This window comes from Nuphar pumila, chromosome 13 (assembly GCF_984573655.1).
Source record: "Nuphar pumila chromosome 13, dmNupPumi1.hap1.1, whole genome shotgun sequence".
NCBI lineage: Eukaryota > Viridiplantae > Streptophyta > Magnoliopsida > Nymphaeales > Nymphaeaceae > Nuphar > Nuphar pumila.
Window position 1 is genome coordinate 84,435,148 of NC_143261.1, and position 25,147 is coordinate 84,460,294.

The following is a 25,147-nucleotide window of genomic DNA, read 5'->3' on the forward strand; positions in this document are numbered from 1 at the left end:
AGGAGCGGACCTTAGCACTCCTTGAGCGCGGCTACTATTGGCCGCAGATGAGAGACGATGTTGAGGGGTATGTGCGGACATGCCTCATCTGCCAGCAAGATAAGGGGACAAACCAGAAGGCTGCCGGTCTCCTTGAGCCTCTACCAATTCCAGAACGTCCTTGGGATAGCATCTCCATGGACTTTATTGTTAGTCTGCCAAAGGTAGAGGGCCTCAGTTCTATTTTGGTCGTGGTGGATCGTTTCTCAAAGTATGCCACCTTCATTTCAGCTTCTAAGGAGTGCCCTGCAGAGAAGACTGCAGAGTTGTTCGTAAAGCATGTGGTGAAGCACTGGGGCATACCAAAGAGCATTGTGAGTGATCGCGATGCTCGCTTCACGGGCAAGTTCTGGCGTGAAGTATTTCGGCTACTTGGCTCTGAGTTGCTGTTTTCAACTAGCTTTCATCCGCAGACTGATGGGCAGACAGAGCGTATCAACGGGATCTTGGAGCAGTACCTCAGACACTTTGTTAGTGCCAATCAGAAAAATTGGGTGAAGCTCCTTGATGTGGCACAGTTTTGCTATAATCTGCAGAAGAGCGAGTCTTCAGGCCACAGCCCGTTCGAGATAGCCACGGGGCAGCAGCCACTGACCCCGCACACGCTTGCCGCACAAGAAAAGGGAAGGCCATCCTTTGCCTATCAGTTTGTTCGCGACTGGCACGAGCAGAATGAGTTGGCGAAGGCATTCCTACACAAAGCGGCAAAGAGAATGAAGAAGTGGGCGGACAAACACCGTCGGCCCGCAGGGTTCCAAGTTGGGGACCAAGTGTTGGTGAAGTTATATCCTGGTCGCACAGGCATCTTCCGCGGGCGGCACCGCGGACTACTCAGAAAGTATGAGGGACCCTTCACCATCACAAAGAAGGTGGGCAAGCTAGCCTATAAGCTGGAGTTGCCCCCAGACTTCAAGGTGCACCCCGTGTTTCACGTGTGCAACCTCAAGCAGTTCCATCCAGATGATGGATACCCGGAACGCAATGTGCCGCAACGCGCTCCCATAATGCAGAGGGCCCCGGCAGCACAACGGGCCGAGAAGCACCTCAGTCAGATCCTTCGCCACAAGGTCAACTACTTGGGGCAAGCGAAGAAATACTTGGTGCAGTGGGAGGAAACAACGGAACCAACGTGGGAGCCTGCATTTCGAATGAACAGCCGCTACCCGGCTGAAGTCAGGGCTTACCACAAAACAGATGGCGCCGAGGACGGCGCATGATTTGAAGGGAGGAGCATGTTCCCTTGCGACTTACAGTGTACAGTTGCGCTTAGAGTCTGTTTTGCTTTTGTTGAGTCTGATGTAAGCTGCCCGGTTTAGGTGAATTAATACCCCGAAGGGGCAGCCCGTATACTTGAACTGTAATAGCCTGCGGGCAAAATTGTGAATGAATCAAATGCGTTGAGCTTTCTTTTGTTCACCCTCGTTGTGATTGCTTCTTGTGATTGCAACTTCTCTCCCTCTATTCTCTCTTGCTCTCTTGCACTCTGATCATAAGCTTCCGCGACCGGCAAGCGAGCTGACGAGTAGGCTTGCGGCGGTAAGGAAGGACCGTCGCGCCGCGCTGGCCCATTGAAGGAAATAGGCTCGTGACACAAATGATCCAAGTGTCAATTTCTAGTAAACATCTCTATGGTCAGAATTAAAAAAAAACACTGAAAATTGACAGTCCCAAGTTGTTACCATCTCAGTAGGATCAGTGTTGTGAAAAGCGTTGAGGTGTAGCGAGGCGCTTCACCAAAAACCGAGGCAAGGTGTAAGCCTCGAGGCATAAAGCGTAAGCCTCAATTTTAAAAAAAAAACTTTAAAAAATTTATAAAAAAGATCTAAAAATATAAATAAATAAAAAAAATACTTTATTGATGAAATAACAACCAATAAGAAATAGAAAATCTCAAACAAGTACTAAAAAATATGAGATTAACATATAAAAGTAACTAAAAACTGATTATATAACTGAAAAATATATGAGATTAACCAAAAAAAGTTAAAATTTACTAAGAAACTGATTACATAGCTGAAATAACTGAAAAATATATGAGATTAACCTACAAAAGTTAAAATATATGAGATTATTCCAAAAAATATGAGATTAACATATAAAAGTAACTAAAAAATGATTACATAACTGCAAAATATATGAGATTAACCACAAAAGATAAAATATACTAAGAAACCGATTACATAACTGGAAAATATATGAGATTAACCAACAAAAGTTAAAATATACTAAGAAACTGATTACATAACTGAAATAACTGAAAATATAGGAGATTAACCTATAAAAGTTAAAATATATGAGATTATTCTAAAAAAATATGAGATTAGCTTATAAAATTAACTAAAAAACTGATTACATAACTTAAAAATATATGAGATTAACCAACAAAAGTTAAAATATAGTAATATACTAATAAACTTATTACATAACTTAAATAATCAAAAAATATATGAGATTAACCTACAAAAACTTTATTGATTATGTCTCAAAAATCTTATTGTAAAAAATTATTATTTTTTTGCCTTAGGCTTGCACCTTGAGGCACTGAGGGCCGAGCCTCAAGGCGAGGCATGCCTTTTGTGCCTCAAGGTGCATTTTTTATAACACTGGGTAGGATATATTCTCACATATAAAATAATATATTTTAATTAAAAACTATATATATCCCATGTTATTTATACATGAATATATATACACCTTTTTCTATGATATATTTTTTATATTACACTTGGGTACCTGAGGTTTTAACAAATTACACCTGTAAGCTGGCAAGTATGGCAGTTGCCCACGACTATAAAAAAAAAAATTTTGTGAGCGCATCAGGTTGTTTGAATAATCGGAACTGGTGAATAGGGCATGCGTGATCCACCCAGTGAGGATTAGGGGTAGTTACGTGAGATTTCAACGATGGAGGGACATTTAAGTAAATTTTGAGATTAAAAGGGCTCCCGGCTGAGCCGCTGGATCACACAATTTGGGAGTTAAGGGCTGGTGGCTGCGGAGGAGGAGGTCTTGGGTTCGAATCGCGCCGTGTCCTCCTACTTTCCCGTCGGTCGCAGAAGTGATCGAAAGAGAGAAAGATATGGGAGATCTCTATGCGCTTGATTTCGATGGAGTTCTTTGTGATAGCTGCGGAGAGAGCTCTCTCTCTGCCCTCAAGGTACCCAACTCTCTCCCTCTCTCGGAAGCCCCAATTATTGGAAGGAGAAGACCATATCGGAAGCCCCAATTATTGGAAGGAGAAGACTATACTGGCCACAAATATCAGCGTTATTTTGAGGGTATCGCGGTTTTATCATAAATCTTCATATTTTCAAAACGCAAATACTATCAAGCCGTTGTTTTTTGTTTTTTTTCTTCAAATATCGTCTTGTTATTGCGTATTAACGTGATAAAGGCATTTTTTAATTTTTTTTTACATACTGTAATTTTATTTAATGTTAGTATTTGTATAACTTGTTAGTTTTTATATGTTCCGATATTTCCCCATGGTTTTTCGATGAAATTGAAAACCATGTTTTTCAATATATCTGGACTCTGGAGATTCCCCACGCCCAGATTTTCCGGAGAATCTGATTTTGTGAAAAATGCAATTTATGAAAATTTGCGCGGCACCGGCACGGCCTCTTCTTGGAAAAGTTACTGAGAGTGAGAACTCCCTGTGTGTTTCTGTAATTACTGAAATGACCTTAGTTTTTGGTCTGCTTTTTTTTCCTTACGGATTTGCGTTCAGATTGAAGGGGAATATAATCTATAAGGGCATTTTGGTCATTTGATTGCTGAGATATATTCGGGCTAGTTTTCCTTTTTCAGAGATATTAACCAAAAAAAAAAATTAATTTATAAGCTTTTGCTTCCCAACCCTATAAACTATTTTTCCAATGTATAATGACTAGGAATTGTATATTTGTGTGTGAGTGTGGTGCATGTGTGATTAGAAGATGGTGGATGATGGGTCGGTGTATGAGGCCCTGGTTGTGGCTGTGTACTGCAGAAAGCATGTTTCACAGAATTTGCTTATCTGATTATTACTCCAAATTTTAACTACTTCTCCATTATTTGGTTGTCAGGCTGCTAAACTAAGATGGCCTTATGTCTTTGATGAAGTGGATAAAGAGACTGAAGAATGGATCATTGATCAAATGCATGTGGTAATCTAATACCTCTTTAATTACTTCATTGCCAAGAATTAGTTGAAACGAGTTCATTTTTGTCATCATCATCATCTCATATGGTTTGTTGTCTTTAAAACCTTGTTTAGGCTTTTCTTTTTAAGGTATCAAGTCCTATTAATTATCATTATGACTTGTGAAGCTCTTTGATATTTTTCTTAATTCATTTTGAAGACATTTAAGTGGTGTCACCATTATTGTTGTTTTAGACATTGTTTGAGAAATTGATTAGTCTGCAATGTTTTGCTTAACTGCTGTTTCAAAGCATTTGAGAAGAACCATGAATGCTTAACAAAGTTAAATTATGATGAACACAATCACATGAACTTGCACTGAATGTGCTTTGCTAATGTCAGGTTCGACCTGTAGTGGAAACTGGATATGAAAATCTGTTGCTTGTTCGACTGCTGCTGGAAATTCGGAAACCTGCAGTTCGCAAGTCATCAGTAAGTTCTTTTACCCATATAGTCATCTCCCCTCACGTGTTCTAAAAATGTGGATTTCAACACCGATAGAGATAATTTCTTTGATGTATAGTGTATTGTGTATCTTGTGTAGGTTACTCATATACACTAAAATCTGTTCAACTTTTGAACTCCTCTAGTAACTGGGCTTGGTAAAGACCAGAACTAGATCATTATATGCATGAATACCAAACCATGCTGAGACATACAGCCAAATCAGAATGGCTCAGGTGAGTGATGGGTCAGCCTGGAAAGTTTTGAACCTCAGTTCCTAGCGTTGACGTGTAGCTACTTTCTGGTGCAATTGGATTCACAGGCTAATATGGCGTATTGAACTTTAGTTCCATTTAGTTACCGAGATGACCTTGTGCCATTATAATGCCCCTTGAGGAAGGAAAAGATCACTGGAAATCCTTTATTCTCTCCCAAGCCAAGTGCAGGAAGTGTAAAATACATAAATGGCAGCTATTCTTTTAAAAGAAGAAAGTAAGAACGCTCCAAATAATGTCCATTGGAGCTTCAGATGACGTGTGCCTATAAGAACATATTAAACTTTGCTGTTTTGGCTACTCATCTTAGGCTGCCAAATTTCAACCAAGTTACTGTTCATATTGATGCATTTTGTTTGTTGCAAAAATTTGTGGGTTTTTCTCTTGCAGTCAAGTCTAACAAACAAGGTTTTTTATGGTAAGGTTGCTCCTGGACTCACTATTGATGTTGTACTGGAAAGCTGGTTAAAATTGAAACCTGTAATCATGGAGGAGTGGAATGAGAACAGGGATGAGCTGGTAGAACTATTTGGAAAAGTCAGAGATGAATGGATTGAACATGATTTTGCCGGATGGATTAATGCTAACAGGTAAAATAGGTCTGCTTAATCTTTTACAAAAGGTATCATCAGAAACCAAGATTTTTCTTTTCGTTTTTTTTTTTAGCTAACATTGATCGATCCATTGCATCAAAATTTGACCTTTTGCTACTTTATTCTAAGATATCTTCTGCTTAAGATTAGTGGTTTTTGCCCGTTGTTTCTTTTCTCAGTTCGTCAAATATTAAGTTGCTGAACAGAAGAAACCCTACGTTATCACATTGATATATAATTAAGAAAACTTTTGTATATTTTAGAATGATATGGCAGGAAAAGTATGCACATAATTATATGATAATGTGAGAATAAACTTGCATATGTTGCCTATCGAAAAAAAAATCCTTGCATATGTTGTTTGTATCTTTTACTTAAGGCCCTTTTTTTAACATATTTTCGTCAATGGAATCCTTTCAGACATTATTCGTAGCTTCTTGCTTGAGCAGGATAGCTAGTCAGCTACAACTATTGTTTCTGCCAATTGCATTGCTAAAAAGATGTTTCAACTAACCCTTTCTTGATGTATCTGATACAAAGCATGATCTTCGTTACTTTTCTTTGGAATAATTGTACACCGTGTTCAAAACTTACTGACCATATCTTCATGCAGATTTTACCCAGGAATTGCAGATGCGCTTGGATTTTCAAGCTCAAAGTTGTATATAGTGACTACCAAACAGGTAATGAGAAAATGAGTGAATATTGAACCATAAATACTCTCTAATATATTAATTTATCACATTTTCTCTACCATAATATTTTCAGTTGCATATAAACAATTGGAGTTTTAGGAGTCTCGCTGTACTTGGGACTTGGATAAGTTCTAGGGCATGTTTGATTTGGTCACAGGTGAGGATGAACAATCACAACCGAGAAAGTAGAAGCCGTCATTGTTGGTCACAAGTGCAATCTTGTGATGAACTTTCAATAATCACAGTTGGCAATCACAATCATAGCTTGTACTTTTCTCATGTTTCACTTACCTTGAGAAGGTGTTGTGATTGTGATTTTACAATCACAGGATATTGAGAAAATCCAAGAATCACAAGGCATTGCAAACATGCCCCCTAGTTCTGAGGAAAATGTCAGGATGCATGAAGACAGACGAAATGGCCTAGACTTGGGTCAGGCAACCAGCCAAGGCCATGGGCATGGTCGAATTGCTTGAGGCATAGACTAGTCCCTGAACTACACAATTTGCATCAAAATGTATAAAAATGCTTGGAAGCTATGTAAAATGGGTCCTTTCACACCCCCAATGCACTCATGTTGCACCTGCACTTGCACCTGTATGAGATAGAGTCCAAAATTATCCAAATCTATGGAACATCATAATTGTATAATTGTAAATGCATTATGTGGAACACACACACACACACACACACACACATGCAGTGCTTGGTCAAAGTAACCATGCGCCCAACTTGACTTGGATTCTATTGGGCATTAACCTAGCCTTGAAGTTACAATGGGTGACACATTGGCCATTAAGAGCTTGGCCGGCAACATTACAGTCCATGCCACTGGATCCATGTTTGTAACATAATTTTTTTATGTTTCCAGAGCAGATTTGCTGATTCCCTACTACGTGAGTTGGCCGGTGTAACAATCCCACCCGAAAGGATATTTGGATTAGGAACTGGGTCAGTATATTTTGACAAGAGAACTGCTTGTTATTCTATTTCCTAGCCTTGCTGTCAACGCTCTGGTTTATTTTTAAATAATTCCTTACAGTTATCTTCACGAACTTCTCTTTAACTTGGCATCTGTTCTTTTAGACCAAAAGTGGAAGTGCTAAAGCAGCTGCAGAGTAAACCAGAAAACATGGGGCTGACACTTCAGTAAGCTACTTTATAATCCTACATAGAAAATCTCTCTCTCTCTCTCTCTCTCTCTCTCTCTATATATATATATATATATATATATATATATATATATATATATGAGTAATGTGCTCCTTCTGCCTTGTTCTGCCCCCTCAAAAATTGTCGTTTTTGACATTTTTTCTCACATCTAACACCATAGATGTGATCTATAAGTTTTGTTTGGTGGTGACCGGCTTTTGGATCACCGGAATCTGACCTGTATACAGTTTTTTTCAGTGATCCAAAATAACTGGCTATGAAGGTACCAGTTTTTCCCAGCTCATAAAATCATGTTTTTTCGTCGAAAAACATGATCCAAGAGTCGATTCCCACTAAATTGAGTATGATAAACACATCTAACGGTTTAGATCTATCATAAAACACTTCAAAACTATGGGGCAGAACGGGGCAGAATGAGAAATGGGACCTAATATATTCAGTTCTCTCTCTCTCTCTCTCTCTTATATATATATATATATATATATATATATATATATATATAGAGAGAGAGAGAGAGAGAGAGAGAGACTTGGCCTGCCAATCTGATCATCTTATTTAATTGGAAATCATAGTTCTAAGTTGTATCTACACAACTGTGTTCAACATGTTTTTTTTTTTTTGTTTCAATATTCGGGATCACTCTTCAGTTTATGTTTTTTAACATTAAAAAACAATTTTTGAATCCTAAAAATTTGGTAAATTCTTATGCTGTCAAATTTTCAAACTCTTGAAAAACCTGCTTACACATCACACCAAACCACACGATCCAAAACTTGTTCTCTATTAAACAAACCATGTAGATCATATCTACAACAATAGATACCCAAAGAAAACTCAAGATAAATGTAATATATATATATATATATATATATATATATATATATATATATATATATACCCGGACACTCCATTTGTCCCTTTGTACTCGTGTTGACACGCGTATCCCCGTGTCAACACATGTCGACACCCAGACACGCCATTTTACCCTCTGTACATACAAGTTTGTATTCAATTTATAATTTATAATTATATTTTTAGTTTATAACTTCATATTTTCAGTATATAATATATATTTTAGATATAGCATATATATTTAGATTATATTCAGTTTTTTTTTTATATTTATGTGATATATATAGCCGTGTCCCTGTACCCACATTTTTTTTAATTTCCGTTTCGTACCCTCCGGACCTGTACCTGCATCCACACACACACACACACCATCCAAGCCAAGAAAGGTACAAACTGTCCAAACTACCTTCAAAACTCATTTTCAAAAGTGTTTTTTGGCAAATTTGACTATACAGATGTATTGTCCATGGTCCATAGCCTAGTAATTGTTACTGGATAAAAAAATTTAATGCATACATAGGATTTCATAATGTTCTAAAAGAACAGCGGCGTGAAATTTTTGAAACTTTTTATATTGTAAATATTCTATTTATGCAACAAAAAATTTGATCCAAGAGCTGATTCTCAGGCTTTTGACCATGGAGATCACATATGTAGGGTCAGATTTGCGAAAAAACACTTCTAAGGTGGTTTGGACATGTTTCAGCCACATCAAAGCCTGTCAGATGTCTGTCCATTCTAAGTGATTCTGAAGTTCTTTCATTTAATATTGTTACTTTGTGGTTGTCAACTTCAGAAATCTAAGGCAACCCCAGTAGGGTTTTGGAGAAAACCATAAACAGGAATAATCTTCAATGAGAAGCCACTCACCCCGAGATGCGACCGCGGATAGGTCCTGTTTCAGGGGTGTGACAGTTGGGGGTGGTCTTGTTTCTGGGGCGTGACAGTTGTGTGTGTGTGTGTGTGTGGTGGGGGATAGATGCCAATTGTTCTTACTACCTTATTGAGGCAACGACAGAAATTTTATCAGCATCATATTCTTACCCGTAACATGACATGAAACTATGGAGATAGTGAGACTCAGTTCTATTCATCATGGCTGCAGACACGGCCGCCAAAAACAAATGACATGATACAAGAACCAAAAACCATGAAAATTTTCCAATTGTAGCATCAGGTTTGGTATATGTTGTAGGCTAGATCTACCTGCATTGGTAATAGCCCATTATTGCTTGAACCAAGGAGATAGTGATACTTTTTCTTTCATGTAGCTTCGTTGAAGATCGCCTTGCAACCCTGAAGAATGTCATCAAAGAACCTGAATTGGACAAGTGGAATTTGTATATGGGTAACTCTCTCTCTCTCTCCCTTATATACGTGTGTGTGTGTGTGTGTGTGTGTGTGGATAAGTCAGGTGCGGATGTGCATACAATATCAATGAGTTTGAAAGAGCAATATCTACTGCTCCTGTTTTTTAAGTGAATCTAACCATATAGATTTGATCTACATGGGCTGGTTGGTGGGGATTGACTTATGAATCACCAAAATCTAATGTGTACAAGTTTTTTTAGTGATTCAAAAATCAATGGTTGTAAATGCACCAAATTTTCATGACTTAAAAAGAGGTATTTTTTTGTCAAAAAGGCAGGATCCAAGGGTTGATTTCTAATAAATTGACTATGCTGAATACATTTGTAGGGTTAGATTCAGTCAAAACAATGTGCACCTATGAGTTTCAACTCATTGATACCGAATGCATATCCGCACTAGAGACTTGTGTGTGTGTGTGTGTGTCTGCAATTTTTTTGGAGATTGTAATGTTCTTTGAATGGTTCTGAGTGTTAGGGAGATGGGGATACAACACAGGGAAAGAGAGGGAGGAAGCAGAAAGGATTCGAAGAATTCATTTGTTGGAACTCTCTGACTTCAGTAAGAAGCTGAAATAGATTTTTCTGTCCATTATTTGGACGTCCCCAGCATGCAAACACAAAGTTGATTTCGTACCATTAAGAATACTAGAGAAGATAAAGACTCCCTAAATGGGATCAGAAATGGTTCGAATAATTACAAGCTCCATCTCTTCTGGCTTAGAATTCTAAGGGAATTCTTTATACTTGTGGAAGAGTCCTATTCAATAAACTTTTCCTATACTACAAAAGTGGCTGTACAGAGTGAAATAATCATGAGGAAGAGAGTCCAAACATTATACAAATGATTGAAGGCTTGACTTCAAGACCAAAGCCCCTCGCAATCAAGTAGTGTATGTTTGCATCTTCCCATCTTAAATGACCAAGATTCATACTAAACGAAATCAGATAATGAGAAAAGGAGGGGCTGGTAACAACTATACAATTTCTTCCCTTTTTTGAACTTCTGAAGACAGTTTTTACTCAGAAATTTTGGCACTCGTAAGCTGCTGAGATCCGTCTTGGATGCCATGATGTTGCTTTGATGTGCTACTTGATTGCCCCTACGCTAGATGTTCACTTTTACCTACACCTAAAGTAGTCAAGAATGGGTATAATTGGATCTGGTATATTCAGGACCCATTTTGTGGTGGCATTGTCATTCTTAGTAGACACTTGACAGTTCCATGGGTCTAGATCGTCTCTGTCTTAAGAATTGCTAAGTTCATTGACCTAATTAGTAGCATAGACCCAAAGAAGTGCTAAGTTCATTGACCTAATTATTTGCATAGACCCAATTCATTGTCTAGGGCGTTGGAAAGTGATAAGTTTAAAGGAATGTTTGCTTGGCCCCAAAAGAGAATTATTGGCTCGCAATATGTTTGGTTGCTTCTCCTGTGATTTGAAATTACGTGATTTGGAGTCATATGATTCCAAATCAAAATGTGGAATATGTGATTTGAAACCACACGGGATATGAGACTAAATTCACTCCAAATGTGATTTCAAATCACATTCCGTTTCTCATGGCTCATTTTTTTATGCTTTGGTTAGCTATGCAAATGAGATTCATTATCTTGTTCTCAATCTCATGAGACATTACCAAAAATGTTCATTCGCCCCATTTCTTGTGTGCAATCAAACTGATAAAATGGGGGTAGTGAGATTCCAATTCGCATTAGGGGCAATTTTACTCATTTGTCATGTGATTTGAAATCACTGCTCACCTTGTGAATTGGAATCACATGGGATGCATGAAAATGTGGGTTATAGCATAGTGGCTAGAAGAATCAAACATAACTAAATAAGGGCAAAAAATGGGCATAAATGTAACATATCTTAAGACATGACTGACAATAGATGGCTAATAAAAACTGTGTGCTTGCCCAAAATCTTATGCAGTTTTAAGACTACCATATTTTAATCCTCGACGCACATGCTCACTCTCGATTTGCGGAATGCCCCAAAGAAAACCCTAATCAATTTAATTATAAAAAATCATAATTTAAAAAATTTGATTCAAAGCTCTAATCAAAGAAAATCAAATAAAAAACTCTAATCAAATTAACTATAAAAAGCCTTAATTTAAAATTTTTGATTCAAAGCCCTAATTTAAGAAATTTGATTCAAAACCCTAATCAAATCAAAGAAAAAAACCCTAATAAAATCAAATGAAAACCCTAATCAGAGAGAAGAAGAAGAAGAGAAGGCCTCTCATTGTCGGCCACTTGTTGTTGATGGCCTTGATGTTGGTTGCAAGAGAGAGAGAACAAAATGAGAGAAAGAGAATAGAATGAGAGAGCGTCGAAGGACCCCACTCGCTTGACCTTTTTTTTACCGTTCCCCATGTCCCTGTTATTTTCGTAACGGGAGGATGGAAGAGTGTTTAGCTCATATTATGCACACGACAGAAGGCATTCTGTGCATCCAATGGTTGCTAGAAAATGTGTTCCAAGCAGCTTTTTTGTCTCGTGTGATGCGCCATCAAACAAGCCCTTAAGGATCAAATCCAATGGCTGAGTTGATACAACTACCCTAGGGTCCATCTCCCAACTCGAATATTAGAACAATAAATAAAGAATTAAATAAAAGCAAACCATTCATAAGAAAAGAAGGTCAAATGTAATAAAAGTAAAAGCTTTTAAAGTGTAATGCTCCAAAATTTGACTTGAAAATTTTTAAAATTATATATATATATATATATATATATATATATATATATATATATATATATATATATATATATATATATATATATATATAAAAGTGAAATATTGGTTAACTTATTCGGTCAAAAAGTTGGGCGGGTTACAAGGTATAACAGAGGTTACTCATACAACATTCAATATCATATCAATCAATGAATGAAATATCCAATCATTATTACAAAATCATTAATAATCAATCATAATGTTTATCAGAGATCTGCAGGACTACAAATATCTGATCTCATGGCTCCACCCACGATGACACAATATGTTTCGTGTACATCATTCACTTCTTACGAAAAACAAAAGAAATAAAAGTGTCAGACTACAACTAGTCTAAGTAAGCAACATTCTATAACTGTATATATGCATAGTGTCGTGTGTACAAGTAAACATGCAATTGTTGGAATGTTTGTGCTTCATTGTTTTTTTCCATACTGCCTAACGAAAATGAAGAAGAAGAGAAGATTGTAAAAAGAGATGGCCGACAAATCCCCCTTTGACGCCCACCAATGATCGAACCAGTCGTTCGATTTATAGTTATCTCCACGAGGTAGAAACGAACCAGGAAAAGTTTTTTATCTAACACAAGGCAGGAACGAGAAGGCGGCCATGTGTTGTAGCACAAGCTAAAAACAAAGACGGAACATGCAAATCTATATACGAGGAGCGGAAGGACATTTTCGTCCAATGCATATCTATCTTACGAAAGGACATTTCTGTCAAAATCGTATCTACCTTTTTTATATGTTATTTTATTATAAATTCATCGTGGGCAACATTGGCATATGAATTATCGCGGGTCCCAAGATATTCCTCCATACACCGGAACACGCAAATTTGGGTTTAGGAGAGAACACACAACACCCTCTCTTATGAAAAAGGAAAAAGGACAGTAGTATAAATAGAGAGAGAGAGAGAGAATTAAATACATAATACCTGATGGTGGTGGTACACACTTGTTTTCATGCATCCAGCCACCAAATCAAATGGTAAATCTAGTGGTATATACATATGTGTTTAGCATAGTTTATTTACTATGTTTGAAGGTTTTATCATGTTTAATACACTATAAGATTCTATTTTTGAGAAGGTGAAAATCAACGGCTCACAATTTGTGAAAATAAGAATAGTTTAAAAATAATATTAAACTTTATATTTTGAATCAACTTTATTTAAGACATGAAAATAATAAATAAAACATGAACCAATCATCAGATTTTTCTTTTGCAGCTTATATTTATGACAATTAAGTATCACCATAGAAGTGCCCATATATATATATATGTGTGTGTGTGTGTTACAGCTGATTGAAGGTAGAATCGATCTAAGATTTGGGGCAAGTTGTTTGGACTCGATCTTATACTCGTTCAGCAGGGTCAATTTATTAGTGATCGGCCGTTGGGTCTTTTTCTTTTATGAAAATAATTTTTTAATTGACAAAATTTCAAGTGTTATGGCTGTTGTGCTCACACATTGGGATCTGCCAATCCTCATAAAATGGACCATGCATGTAGGTCAAATCCACAAGCAGAGATTTACTAAAAATTAAAAATAAAGGTAAGTCGTTTAATTATAAAAAGGCTGTCAAAGAGAGTGTGTGTGTGTGCGCGCGCACATGTACACGCATACACACATTATGATTTTCTTCCTGAAAGCTTAGACCATGGTGCATATGAAAGTTCATGGCTTGCCTATCAAGCTACCTGCAAGAAGACAGATATTATAATAGAATCTTAGATGTGACGGAACCTCAGGCAGCATTCCATAAGCTGAACACGTGTTCAAGACAATAGAGTCACACTGCTGCAGTGTCCTAAACAAGGGCACCCAAGTATGGCGGAATTGGGACGCAAGGTGTTTCGGGACAACCATGTTTTCACCTTTTTTGTTTCTTAGCTTCTAAGCCCGTGACACAATGATCCCTTTCACTTTTGTCTGGTGTTTGCTTTCACCGTGAAAAGGGATAAAATAGTTCCACCCGGCTGTTGCTTCTCTTGCTTCAAACGCCACCTAATGGGTGCATTCTTTTCTTTTTCAGCATACTTAGATCCGACAGATCTCCAACTAGAGATCCTCATTCCCAAAACCCACCCTCAGTTCATTGGATTATAAAGATCCAAGAATTTGGAGTGTTGTAGAGATCTAATATTTGAAGATCCGATATCACGACTGTGTGAATGGAGGTTGGATCAAGACGTGGGGCCCCACGTCTTCATCTCCATGTTCATGGGTCTCATCTTATATGAATGGAGTGTTTGTTATTATAATACAACTCAATTTCATGGAACGAAGAATATCATGGTGAGTTTGATTGCCGCGAATCTCATATCAAAAGCAATATGATGATATCTTATCTTTTGCCTCACCCCCTCCCTCAGTCAGGATCGGGTGCAATCACATGGCACAAAATTTGTGCATTAAGCACCTGATTGCCCTCAATCAGGCTTTTGGGCCCCATAACTGATCAACAACAACAACTACGCCTTCATCCCAAAACAATTGGGGTCAGCGATATGAACCAAAAAAGAAATTCATTTTGGGTCTTCTACATGAATCCTTTTCCTCTAATATTTCTATCCAATGCCATGTCCTTTTTGAGGTTCAAAGCATTCATATCTTTTCCTATCCTCTCCATCCAAGTCTTCCTAGGCCTACCCCGACCTCTTTTAATTAATACATTTTTCCATTTCTCCAACCTTCTAACTGGCCCCCACAACTGATAAGGTGCTTAATTAATGCACAAATATTTGCCCACCCGTTGCCTTATTTCCTTTGCCCCCCTTGCCTTATTTCCTTTGCCCATTGATAAGAAAAGCTGTGTAGCTTTTGGGCATGTTTGGTTGTTGAAGACAGACCAACCCCAACGTTCGATTTTTTCTTTCTCCCATTGGGACAAATTTGGCATTTGACTTTTGCAAACGAACCGAATCCGTTTGACTGGGACCAGGTTTGACTTGATGGGCAACCAGTCCGGCAAATGCCTTAGCCCGAGTTTCGGGTTGGAACGGGGCCATTAAGTCAATTCATGTTGACTCAACCTAACCCTAACTGGTATACAAACCACAGTAAGGGTTGATCCACGCCCCCCCCCCCCATATTCCATCTGGATGGAGTGGGATGCTACCAAACCAGATCCAAATGTTCGCCAAAGCAAGATCCAAACGATACGATCGGCTTAAGAAACCGGCTCGCATATTCTCTCGGTCTCCCCAAGTCAGACCGACTCATGTCCAAACAGCTAAGTTTTAGGCCTATTTTGGTAATTTCACAGAAAAAGCAAATCTCCGCGCCCTTTTCGTTTCCTCCTTTCTGAACGTCGACCTCATGTCAAGATATGCGGCCCGCACGTGCACAGAGGAGGATGTGTGCTGTAATACACGTGTAGATCGCCCATCGTACTTTATCCACGTGGAGATCTTAAAGCCTCGAAAGACGTGCCTTTTACTCAAGTTCTCGAGAAAGCCCTGAACAATTAAATGACTATTTTACCCTCATTTTGATTTTTCTTTTTCTTTTTGCGTCGTGCGTGAAAATGAAAAAGGATTGTTCTATAACATGTAAACGGTTCGGATCTATTTCGGTATCCTTCTTTGTGTTTGGATCTATTTCGGCATGGTGCTCTTTAGTTTGGATATGGATCTTGATGTTTCTGGATCCAATTTTTCCAAGATAAGAAAAAATTCAAAATTTTCAGTGTTTTTTTAAATACCAATATAAATTCATCAAATACTATAAACATCCCGTTTTTTTCACTTTTCATAATTCTTTTTGAACAAACAAGATTACAAATAATTTATAAAAAAATTCTATGCTAAGAAAATACCAAAAACGAGATTTGTAACTTTTGAAGGAAAAAAGAAAAAAAAGCGTTCACCGAATATGTCAGGATTGAATAATATCCAGCTGCATGTGGAGCCAACTATACCAGAACCACTTGGACCCAGCCCTAAATGAACCGGGCCTACTCCAAAACTCAACATGCATGAATTATGTCACATAGTTTATACTCCGGAAACCCATTTATGCTCCAGCTCGAAAGAGGCCAGGAACCAACTGGATCCACTGCAACTCGGACCCAGCCACTTCACTAGATGCCTGGCTGGTCCATTTCCAGTCAGCGCAACCTAGACTGCAGATCGTTATAGCCGCAATCCCGACCAGTTGATAAACGGATCAGATTCAATCAGGCCACTAATCTGAATTTGATACATTATTTCGGGTATGGATCTTCAAATGGAACGGTAATATGTTTGCAGACCAGGTTGCAATGGGTCGATCTCTCTCTTTTTTATGGATCTTAAAATGGAACGGTCATACGTTTTTGGATCAGGTTGCAATTTATAGGATTGGACTCTCTTTTCTAGCTTAGCCTTGGACTCAGAACAACATTGTCTCCTCTATCTTTATTTTTTGTTAGATCCTTTGTACCATATAAAACTTGGATCTGATTCATTTTCCATTCGGATTTGGATAATGACTTAGTGCCCAAATTTTGGATTAAATTCGGATCTTCACGATCCAGTCCTTATCCGACAAACCAGTCATTTTTGAAGCAAACGGGGGCAGATTAGTCAATCATAGTTTGTTACTAAGGCACTCGTGTTAAGTAAGTAACCATGGTTTAGGGAAAATTATTAAAGTGGGAAATTGGGCGTGTTTGACCTCGAAAGCAACCAGTATAAATATCCGAAGCTTTTCCCCAGTTCATTGTAGCTCCTTTTTCTCCTCCTCGAAAACCCAAAGAAAAATTTCGGTCGCTCGTGGTCTTCCGACGGTTCATGACCGGGAAAACCAATTCCGAGCTCTCCGGCGACGTTTTTTTCCAGGTTTCCCGCGTTCTCCGGCGTCTTTATCCGGCCAATTCGCGGTCTCCTTTTCCTAGCCGAGCGATTTTCCATCGGAGACGGAGTTTTCTTTCTGGAATTAGGGCTTTCTAGGGCGCGATGAGGGGAGTCCTGCCGAACAACGGGAACAATAGCGTCGAGACGATAAATTCGGCCGCTCGTGCGATCGTCTCTGCGGCGCGGCGCGTTCAGCAAGCCACGGTTCAGGTATAATCTCGAATTCGTTGCGGTTTTCTGTAGAATTGGTAGTTCTTGGACTTTTGTGTTCGAAATGATGGAAAGTCTTTGGCTTTGAGTTGTGGAGAGTGTTTTTTTCTTTATTTGATTTGTTCGGTTTTGCTGCTTGTTTTAGTGTTTCAGGATCTAGGTTTCGGTTTGTTGATTGGCTTGTTTATTCTTGGTAGATTGGTTATCTTGTTCGTAATCGCGAGAGTTTGTGTGAAATGATATCCTTCGATTGTTCTGGGACTATGCCAGAACTTCTTCTTTCGGGGTTCAGGAATGGCGCATGTAAATCAAGGAATGTAATTGGAGTTTGTTTAGCAAATATTTCGGTGATTTGATACACTGCTTGGATAGGAGTTATCTGATAGATTACTTGTACTATAGTCCACTACGGCACCTGCGCCAAATTTGGTTCAAATTAATGGGTCCGCTTGTTGAGTTTTTTGCACATGTTTATTAAAAAGAAAAAAGAAAAAAACCAACCATGTAACTTTTTCGAATCCCTTCATGGGAGGCAAAGTCTTGAAATCTTAGATGGTGCTCTTAATCTGCACGAACAAGTTCACCAGAGCGTTTCACCCCTTTGAGACTATCGCAAGAAGGGGTGGCAGTAATTTTAGGAAGGGCAGAGACCATTTACTAAAGATGTCCTTTACATTTTAAAGGCACAACTAGTGAATAAGCATTAAGTCTTTTTGTTAAATTATAGAAATACCTATCATTAAATATTTGGTGAACTTTTTAAGAATGACTAAAGGAATTTGAAGTGCACATGTGCACGTGCACGTGCACGCTCATGCATACACAAACACTTAAGCAAGTATGATGGATCACTCTGTTATTTGCATGTAAGAATTCAGTGTGCATAATGGGCTTCTCGTTCAGTCACTGACTGCAGGTATCAATTGTGAAGTTGAAAGAAACTCCTTAGCTTCTTGTTATTTGTCTACATGGACATCTGAGTGATTGCTGACTATGCTATACCTCACAGATTTGACAGGCTAAGGAGTTTCCTTCTCCTCCTCTTGCCTTTGCAATGAGATGATTGGTGAGCAATTAGATGTTCTGTTCTAGTTGCTGCTGGAAGAAGAGTGAGGCAATGGTTAAGATGTAGGGTGTATTCTTGGCTCAAGCAGATATGATCAAAATCAATGTTATGGATGGAAAGAGGCTGTATGCTTCCCTTTTAAGATCTTTAGGAATATGAAATGAGTTCAACAATGACAAATCCTATTGGTTGCTTGAAGAGATTCTTGTAACTCCAGAATGTAAACATGACATGTTTCAACATTAGACTCTTGACTGTGATCAAATATGATGAAGAATCCTCACAACTAGCTGGCTACTGAGATCTACAAAGATATCTTTGAATTCTTAATAAGAACGTAGAATTCTTGAAAATCTTCTGATGTATAAATTTACTGAAAATTGAAATCCTCTCGAGGAGAAAACAAAACCTTTTAAGATATTCCGAAATATGCCTTTCCATATATCTTTAGAAATGTGTGAGATAGTCCAAAACCAGTCGGATCTCAGTAGTTTTGAAGTTGGGACTAGGTAAAGGTACATTCAACCTAAGTTGTGGGTCACCTGACTTCAATTATGAACTTGAAAGAAACTCCAACATATTGAAAGAGTGGTACTTTCTTTTGTTTTTGTTGGCCTTGGACTTGTCAGGTTTGGTATGGCCCTGGCCCCACATGGGATTGACCCACTTGTGCTTCTCAGCTTATGGTGTCCCTGAACCCAAATTATATTTTTGGTGGAGGTCATTGGAAAGTTGAGGAAGCTATCGGTGGTTTTAATGTAAATGCGGACCTTTGGGGGTCTTGGCCAAGTGCACAGAGAATTTGTGTGCAATGAGCCTTTGGATGGTTGAGATTTCATAATTAATATTGTTGAGCCTACTTTTAGTTGGACAAAGAGATCATGAGATCATAGTAAATTTTTATTTTTGGTTTCCTTTAGAATGTAAGCAGCCAGCTTGATTCGTTCTATGATGTCGTAGGAAAGAGCAAAAGTCGAATTAATTGGAGCCTTTTCTTCTTGATTATCCCTGAGTCCAAAAGGTGAGGATTCTTTGAAATGATAAGGAGACTCTTTTAATCAACAGTGAAAACAAGTTGTTGAATCCATAGGGAAAGGTGGGATAATAGACTTAATGTAATTCCGTCTCACAAGAGAACCTTGAAGTGTTTTTACAAAATAAGAAATTTCCATTCCTATTTAATAATAAAACCTACTTATACTATAAAAAACCTATCTTGATTCCGATAAAGAAACTTCCTAACACTACCAAATCCATAACTGCTCAATTAAGAAACTGCAAACAGAAAATCCTAATTTATTTAAACTTTTAAAAATCATAGTTTATCCACAATGGGAGACAAACAATGCAAAATTTCTGAACCAATCTTGGAACTAAACTGTATTCCTAGTAAGTCTAAGATCCTTCAGTCTGATTCTTTGACTTGTTCTACATCATGGCAGAAGCTGCTGCTATGCTTTATGGTTGTACTGGTGGTTGTACTTGATTAGGATAGCAGCCATTAAGACCTAGTACTATTAGAATATTATAGTACTATTCGGTCTTGATGGCTGCTATAATTTAATTCATGTTCAGCCTATCAAGTTGGAGAAGTGTAAAAGATAAATGTACGATGATCCTTGTAGAATTAATGCAGGACTGAACGTGTATCTCTTAAGGACCTTTTATTTAAGATTTCCAAGTGGCCTGTAATATCGACGAAGTCTTGTGAAAATGAATTAGAATGTTAGAGTTGCTCTGACGGGTGATTATAGCTTCTAGACCATGAATGAGCTGCAAATGTGGGATGCAGCTATTGCACTCTATTGGATAGGCATTGGGTCACGTCCATCAGAAAACAGGGGGGTGGGGCATGAGGGAGCTTGGTCGGGAACAGTTTATTGGGGGTTAGTAGTATGCATTAAATACTTTCAACCTTTTCAATGTGTGTAGAGAGAGAGGGGCCAGATTTTCAGTCATGAAAACTGCTTGCAACTCCAACGTACTGTTTGAAGTTAATAATCAGTTCACACTCTCAAGACTAAAGCTGGGGCTCAGATAAGATGTCTTTAGCTGTGTGTTAAGGTTATGAATTCAAGATATGAGAGGTGGCACTCAGTGCTCTTGGTGCTTTTAATCTGGTTTAGTGCTTTATAGTTGACAAAGGGGAAGCTGTAATCTTTCTTAAAACATTGCACTGCGAGTGTCTCTGAACATGCTTTGAGGCAGTTTGATTGATTTTCATTTTTTGACTTTCTCGTGTCATTGTCTCATATAAACTCAGCAAGCTTCACAATTCTGCCTCTGTACCCAAATGCCATTTTCTGCTGTTGTGTTTCAACTTCCTTATGTACATTCATGCATATGCAGGTTGACTCCTATTTCCGTGTTATTTATCTTAACTTTCGTGTAATATACTGCCCCTGCATATCATGTTTTAATCTTGTTAAGGACTATGATGTGTAGAGAAAGTTAGAAATCAACGACACATCTCTTTGACTGATATTTTATCTTGTGGTATAATCTGACAGAAGAGGAGATGGACTGGTTGTTTGAGTGTATACTGGTGTTTTGGATCCCATAGGCATGGTAGCCGCATTGGTCATGCGGTCCTCCTTCCAGAACCACCTTCATCTGAAAATGGTATTTCTGCTGGTGATAGTCGGCCTCATGCCCCGATCCCAGCACTTCCATTTGTTGCTCCTCCATCATCCCCTGCATCTTTCCTTCAATCTGAACCTCCTTCTGCTATGCAATCACCCGCTGGTCTTCTATCCTTTTGCTCCCTCTCCTCTAATGTTTATTCTCCAGGTGGACCTTCCATCTTTGATATTGCCCCCTATGCGCACGAGACCCAGTTAGTCTCCCCTCCTGTTTTTTCTACATTCACCACTGAGCCTTCCACTGCTCCCTTCACGCCACCTCCAGAATCTGTTCATGTGACCACGCCCTCATCTCCAGAGGTACCCTTTGCCAAGCTATTGTCTTCTGCACTGGATGCTAAGTGCAAAGAAGATAAGGGTTTGACCTTCCCTCTGCCTTTCACACCTGTTCACTACTCTGAGTTTCAAGCTTACCAGCTTTACCCAGGGAGCCCAATCGGGCATCTTATATCCCCTAGCTCGGCAATCTCCGGTTCTGGTACTGTCTTCTCCTTTTCCCGACCTTGAGTTTTCTTCCAGCTCCTTTCCTCCGTCTTTTTCAGCTGTGCTGTCTCAGGGCTATGGCCCACCGAAGCTATGCCACATTGATGCATTTGAGAATGCTGAGAAGTCCAGTGAGCAGCAGCACCCAAGTGCCAGCTTGACTGAGCCACTGGCTCACATGTTGCCGAATCCCAAGCTGAAGGCCTGCTGTGAAGATGGCCCTGTATTTTGGAGTCGGATTTCAAAAATGGTTTCTAGTGGTGATGTAGCAGATGGGTCTATGGATGAGCAACTGGTTGACCACAGAGTTTCGTTTGGCTTGTGTGTGGAGGAAGTCAAGAACTGCAAATTATTGGATCGTGATGTTGTGGAAGGATGCATGCCTGAATCGCCGGTGCTGATGGCTGTAAGTAGGAGGCTTTCTGGCCAATCCAGTGCCTCAAAATCGTATTTGTGGTTGGAGGAGCCAACAGAAAGACTGAAGGATCGGTTTTCCTCTGTACCCTCAAGTTTGGACGTAGTTTCTGGTGGCACTGACAGGGCTTCAGGCGATTCATCGGATGGTGTCCTACAGCTGGTTGAAGCACTGTAGACTTGGCAATGGCGAAGGAGTTTGAATTTGATAATGCAGACGGAGGTGTGGGGCCAACCACGATCACCAGCTCCGAATGGTGGGCAAACGAGAAGGTGGTGATGAAGGCAGGATCCAACAACTGGGCATTCTTCCACATGATGCAGCCAGGTGTCGGCTAATGCGGCTGTCTTTCTACTATTAGATTGCTAATCGGTGCAGACTAATGACATGAGTTTGCCTCTGATTTCGACGTTCGAGTAAACACTTGAAAATGTAAGGATGGGTTTCAGGAGTGGATGGAGACCCCGTCTTGACCAATTCATCTCTGTTCATAAGTAAACCGAAATTCTCAATCGATGGAGAAATGATCATTAAACTTAAGCAGGAAGCTTTTTCTTTTTGTATAAATGGGAAAATTTTCAAGGGGTAAAGAAAAAGAAGAGCGGGTAAGAAATGGTCTGAATGAATTAATTGTTTAGGGCTAGGTTTATGGTTGTTATAACCCCTGCCTGAGCTTACAGGAACGGATTTGACAGGCCGCTCGGGGTTGTATTTTGTTTGAAGGGAACATTTCAAGGATGTAGTAATTGCTCTTTTTCTAATAGTTGCTTGTGTATAAATGGAAGATATTGGGATGTATATTATGATCTCTTGCCTGTTTCATAAAAGCCTTGTCTATCAGTCTCTCTAGATGTGTGGAGTTCAACCAGTAGTTATCATCCTCTGGATTGCAATGAACATCCTGCCTGGAATCTTCTGAAGTTTTATAAGATGCAAATTTATGAAGATCTAGGTGTTGCGTAATGATGCTCCAGTTAGAAGGATGGAGAAATGGGAAAATATATTAGTTAAAAGAGGTCGGGGTAGGCCTAGGAAGACATGGATGGAGGTGATAGAAAAGGATATGAATGCTTTGAACCTCACCACCGACATGGCATTGGATAGAAATGATTGGAGAAGGATTCATGTGGAAGACCCATAATGATTTTCTTTTTTGGTTCATATCGCCGACCCTAATTATTTTGGGATGAAGGCGTAGTTGTTGTTGTTGTTAGGTGTTGCGTATGCCATTAGAGGAAAATGTATGGGATGATGGTTAGGGCACTTGACCTCCCAAAAGGAGGCTCCAGGCTCAGCGTTGGAATTCCGTGTTTCCATTTTATGACAAATATAATGCTGGCATCTAGCTGGGCTTTTTCCAACGGGGGCTTCGATAGTCTGGTAGGAGCAGCTAGTTCACGTGGACGTTGCAGGTTCAAAACCCAATGGTATAGTTGTATAACTGGTAGGGTATGGTATGGTTGTATAACTGGTAGGGGTCTGCCTAACCCCAGCTTGCCTTTCAAAAAAAAAAAATCTAGATGGGCTTGTATGGCTTGGACTTGTCATGAGCTGAGGCTCTGCTCGGCTTGTCGTGAGCTTGACTGCTTGAGACTGAGCTCGGGCTAAGAATGAGCATGAAGAAGCTGACCTTGAACAGCTGAAGCTCGGATCGTGCTACTCGTTTACCAGCTGTAATTAATTTAGGGGTTGATGCAATGTGATGGCCATGTTATTGACGTGTCCTTTTGAGCACCATGATGGTATCCAGAGTTCACAAACACACGCACCTCTTGTGCCTCTTGTAAGAGAAGACTTCATCTTTTTACATTGTTGAATAAAATGGGTAAAATGTTAAAAAAGAAATTCAGGGTTTTGTTGGGGTTTGTAGAGAGAGAGAGAGGTTTGCAACCTCCGGTGAGTCCCACAATTTTAAGGATAAAAGTGGCACCTCTTGAGTTTTTTTAAAGGCCTCTTTTGAAGCAAAATGTCTCGCCACATACTAGTGGACAAAACGTGGCCCAACGTTATCCTTGATAAAGTGTTCTTAAAGGCTTTCTTGTCTCACATATTCAAACATAACACAAGGGCCCATTTGTTTCATTCTCATGAGGTGAGAATGGAAAAGACCATCTTGCCCTGCCCACGTAGCCGCTGTACGAGAATGTTTTCATATATTTATAGAGAGAGAGATGTAGCTCCCAGAGCATTTATGTCCTAAACTGTCCCAAAATAGAAAACATGGTTGCATGCGTTTCTTATTTAAATCAAACCTTTAAATGTGTTTAACACCATGATTTCGATTGATAAAGTTTTTGATGTAATATGAACCCTTGATTTTTTTATTGCTTTAAAAACACACTTAAACATGACATTTTTGTAATCTAGTATATGTTTTCTACTAAATAAACTATAGAGATCACATATAGAGATTTGGATAAAGCAAAAAACATGTATACATATGTTTTTAAAGGGGGTCTAGCTAGGATTATTATCTCAAACATAATTGGTTTGGATGCTCTCTCTCTTTATATATATATATATATATTGGCTACTAATGAAGGTACATAACTAATGAGCTAGAAAACATAGGTTCCATTTGTATCGACTCAATCTAACCACACAAATGTGTTCAGCATGATTTGTTTGCTAATGATCAAGCTTTGGATTGTGCTTTTGTTATATAAAAGTGTGATCTTTTGAGTAATGAAATTTTGCATGTCGTGAGCCATTGATTTTTGGACCCCTTTAAAAACTTAATTACTTGTCATAATCAACTGATTCAAAACAAGTTTCCTACTAAACAAACCATGTAGATCACATCCATAACATTTGATCTAAAAAAAAATCAGTATTTTTTGAAGAAAAAAGTGATTTCTACTCATTAGTTTCATACCTTCATTAGCAGCCAATATTTACACACACACACACACACATATATATATATATATATAAATGGGTATGTGCTAAATGAAACATGCAGCATGAGTTTTTCAGGATTTTTTTGGTTTTATTTTTAAATTCTGACCGTACAGATGTGATCTATGTACTTGATTTTATAGGGATTAGCTATTGAAGTGTTCGATTCCGACACATTGGTGGGTTTTTATAATGTTTGAAAAATCAACGGTCCAAAATAT

The 25,147-nt window shown here is 38.7% G+C and overlaps 2 protein-coding genes and 1 pseudogene across 3 annotated transcripts in view; all 3 read left to right on the forward strand.

The window, feature by feature from the left end:
* Positions 1-2,869: 2,869 nt before the first annotated feature.
* LOC149818944 (ribosomal RNA small subunit methyltransferase G) lies at positions 2,870-10,560 on the forward strand. The gene is made up of 9 exons (XM_089983996.1): positions 2,870-3,196; positions 4,107-4,187; positions 4,565-4,654; positions 5,365-5,531; positions 6,148-6,217; positions 7,101-7,180; positions 7,316-7,378; positions 9,526-9,602; positions 10,100-10,560. Exons 1-9 carry the CDS (start codon positions 3,119-3,121, stop codon positions 10,198-10,200), a joined length of 807 nt encoding a protein of 268 aa, XP_089840122.1. The 5' UTR covers positions 2,870-3,118; the 3' UTR covers positions 10,201-10,560.
* A 6,725-nt stretch (positions 10,561-17,285) lies between these two features.
* Positions 17,286-22,828, forward strand: LOC149818945 (uncharacterized; annotated as a pseudogene). Its single transcript, XR_016426990.1, has 2 exons — positions 17,286-17,422; positions 20,999-22,828. The product of XR_016426990.1 is annotated as an uncharacterized LOC149818945 (transcript).
* LOC149818946 (mitogen-activated protein kinase kinase kinase YODA-like) overlaps positions 17,298-25,147 on the forward strand; it is a 40,831-nt gene continuing 32,981 nt past the window's right edge. The window contains exon 1 of the mRNA XM_089984080.1: positions 17,298-17,422. The gene's annotated coding sequence lies outside the window, so the exon portion shown is untranslated. The remainder of the gene's footprint in view (positions 17,423-25,147) is intronic.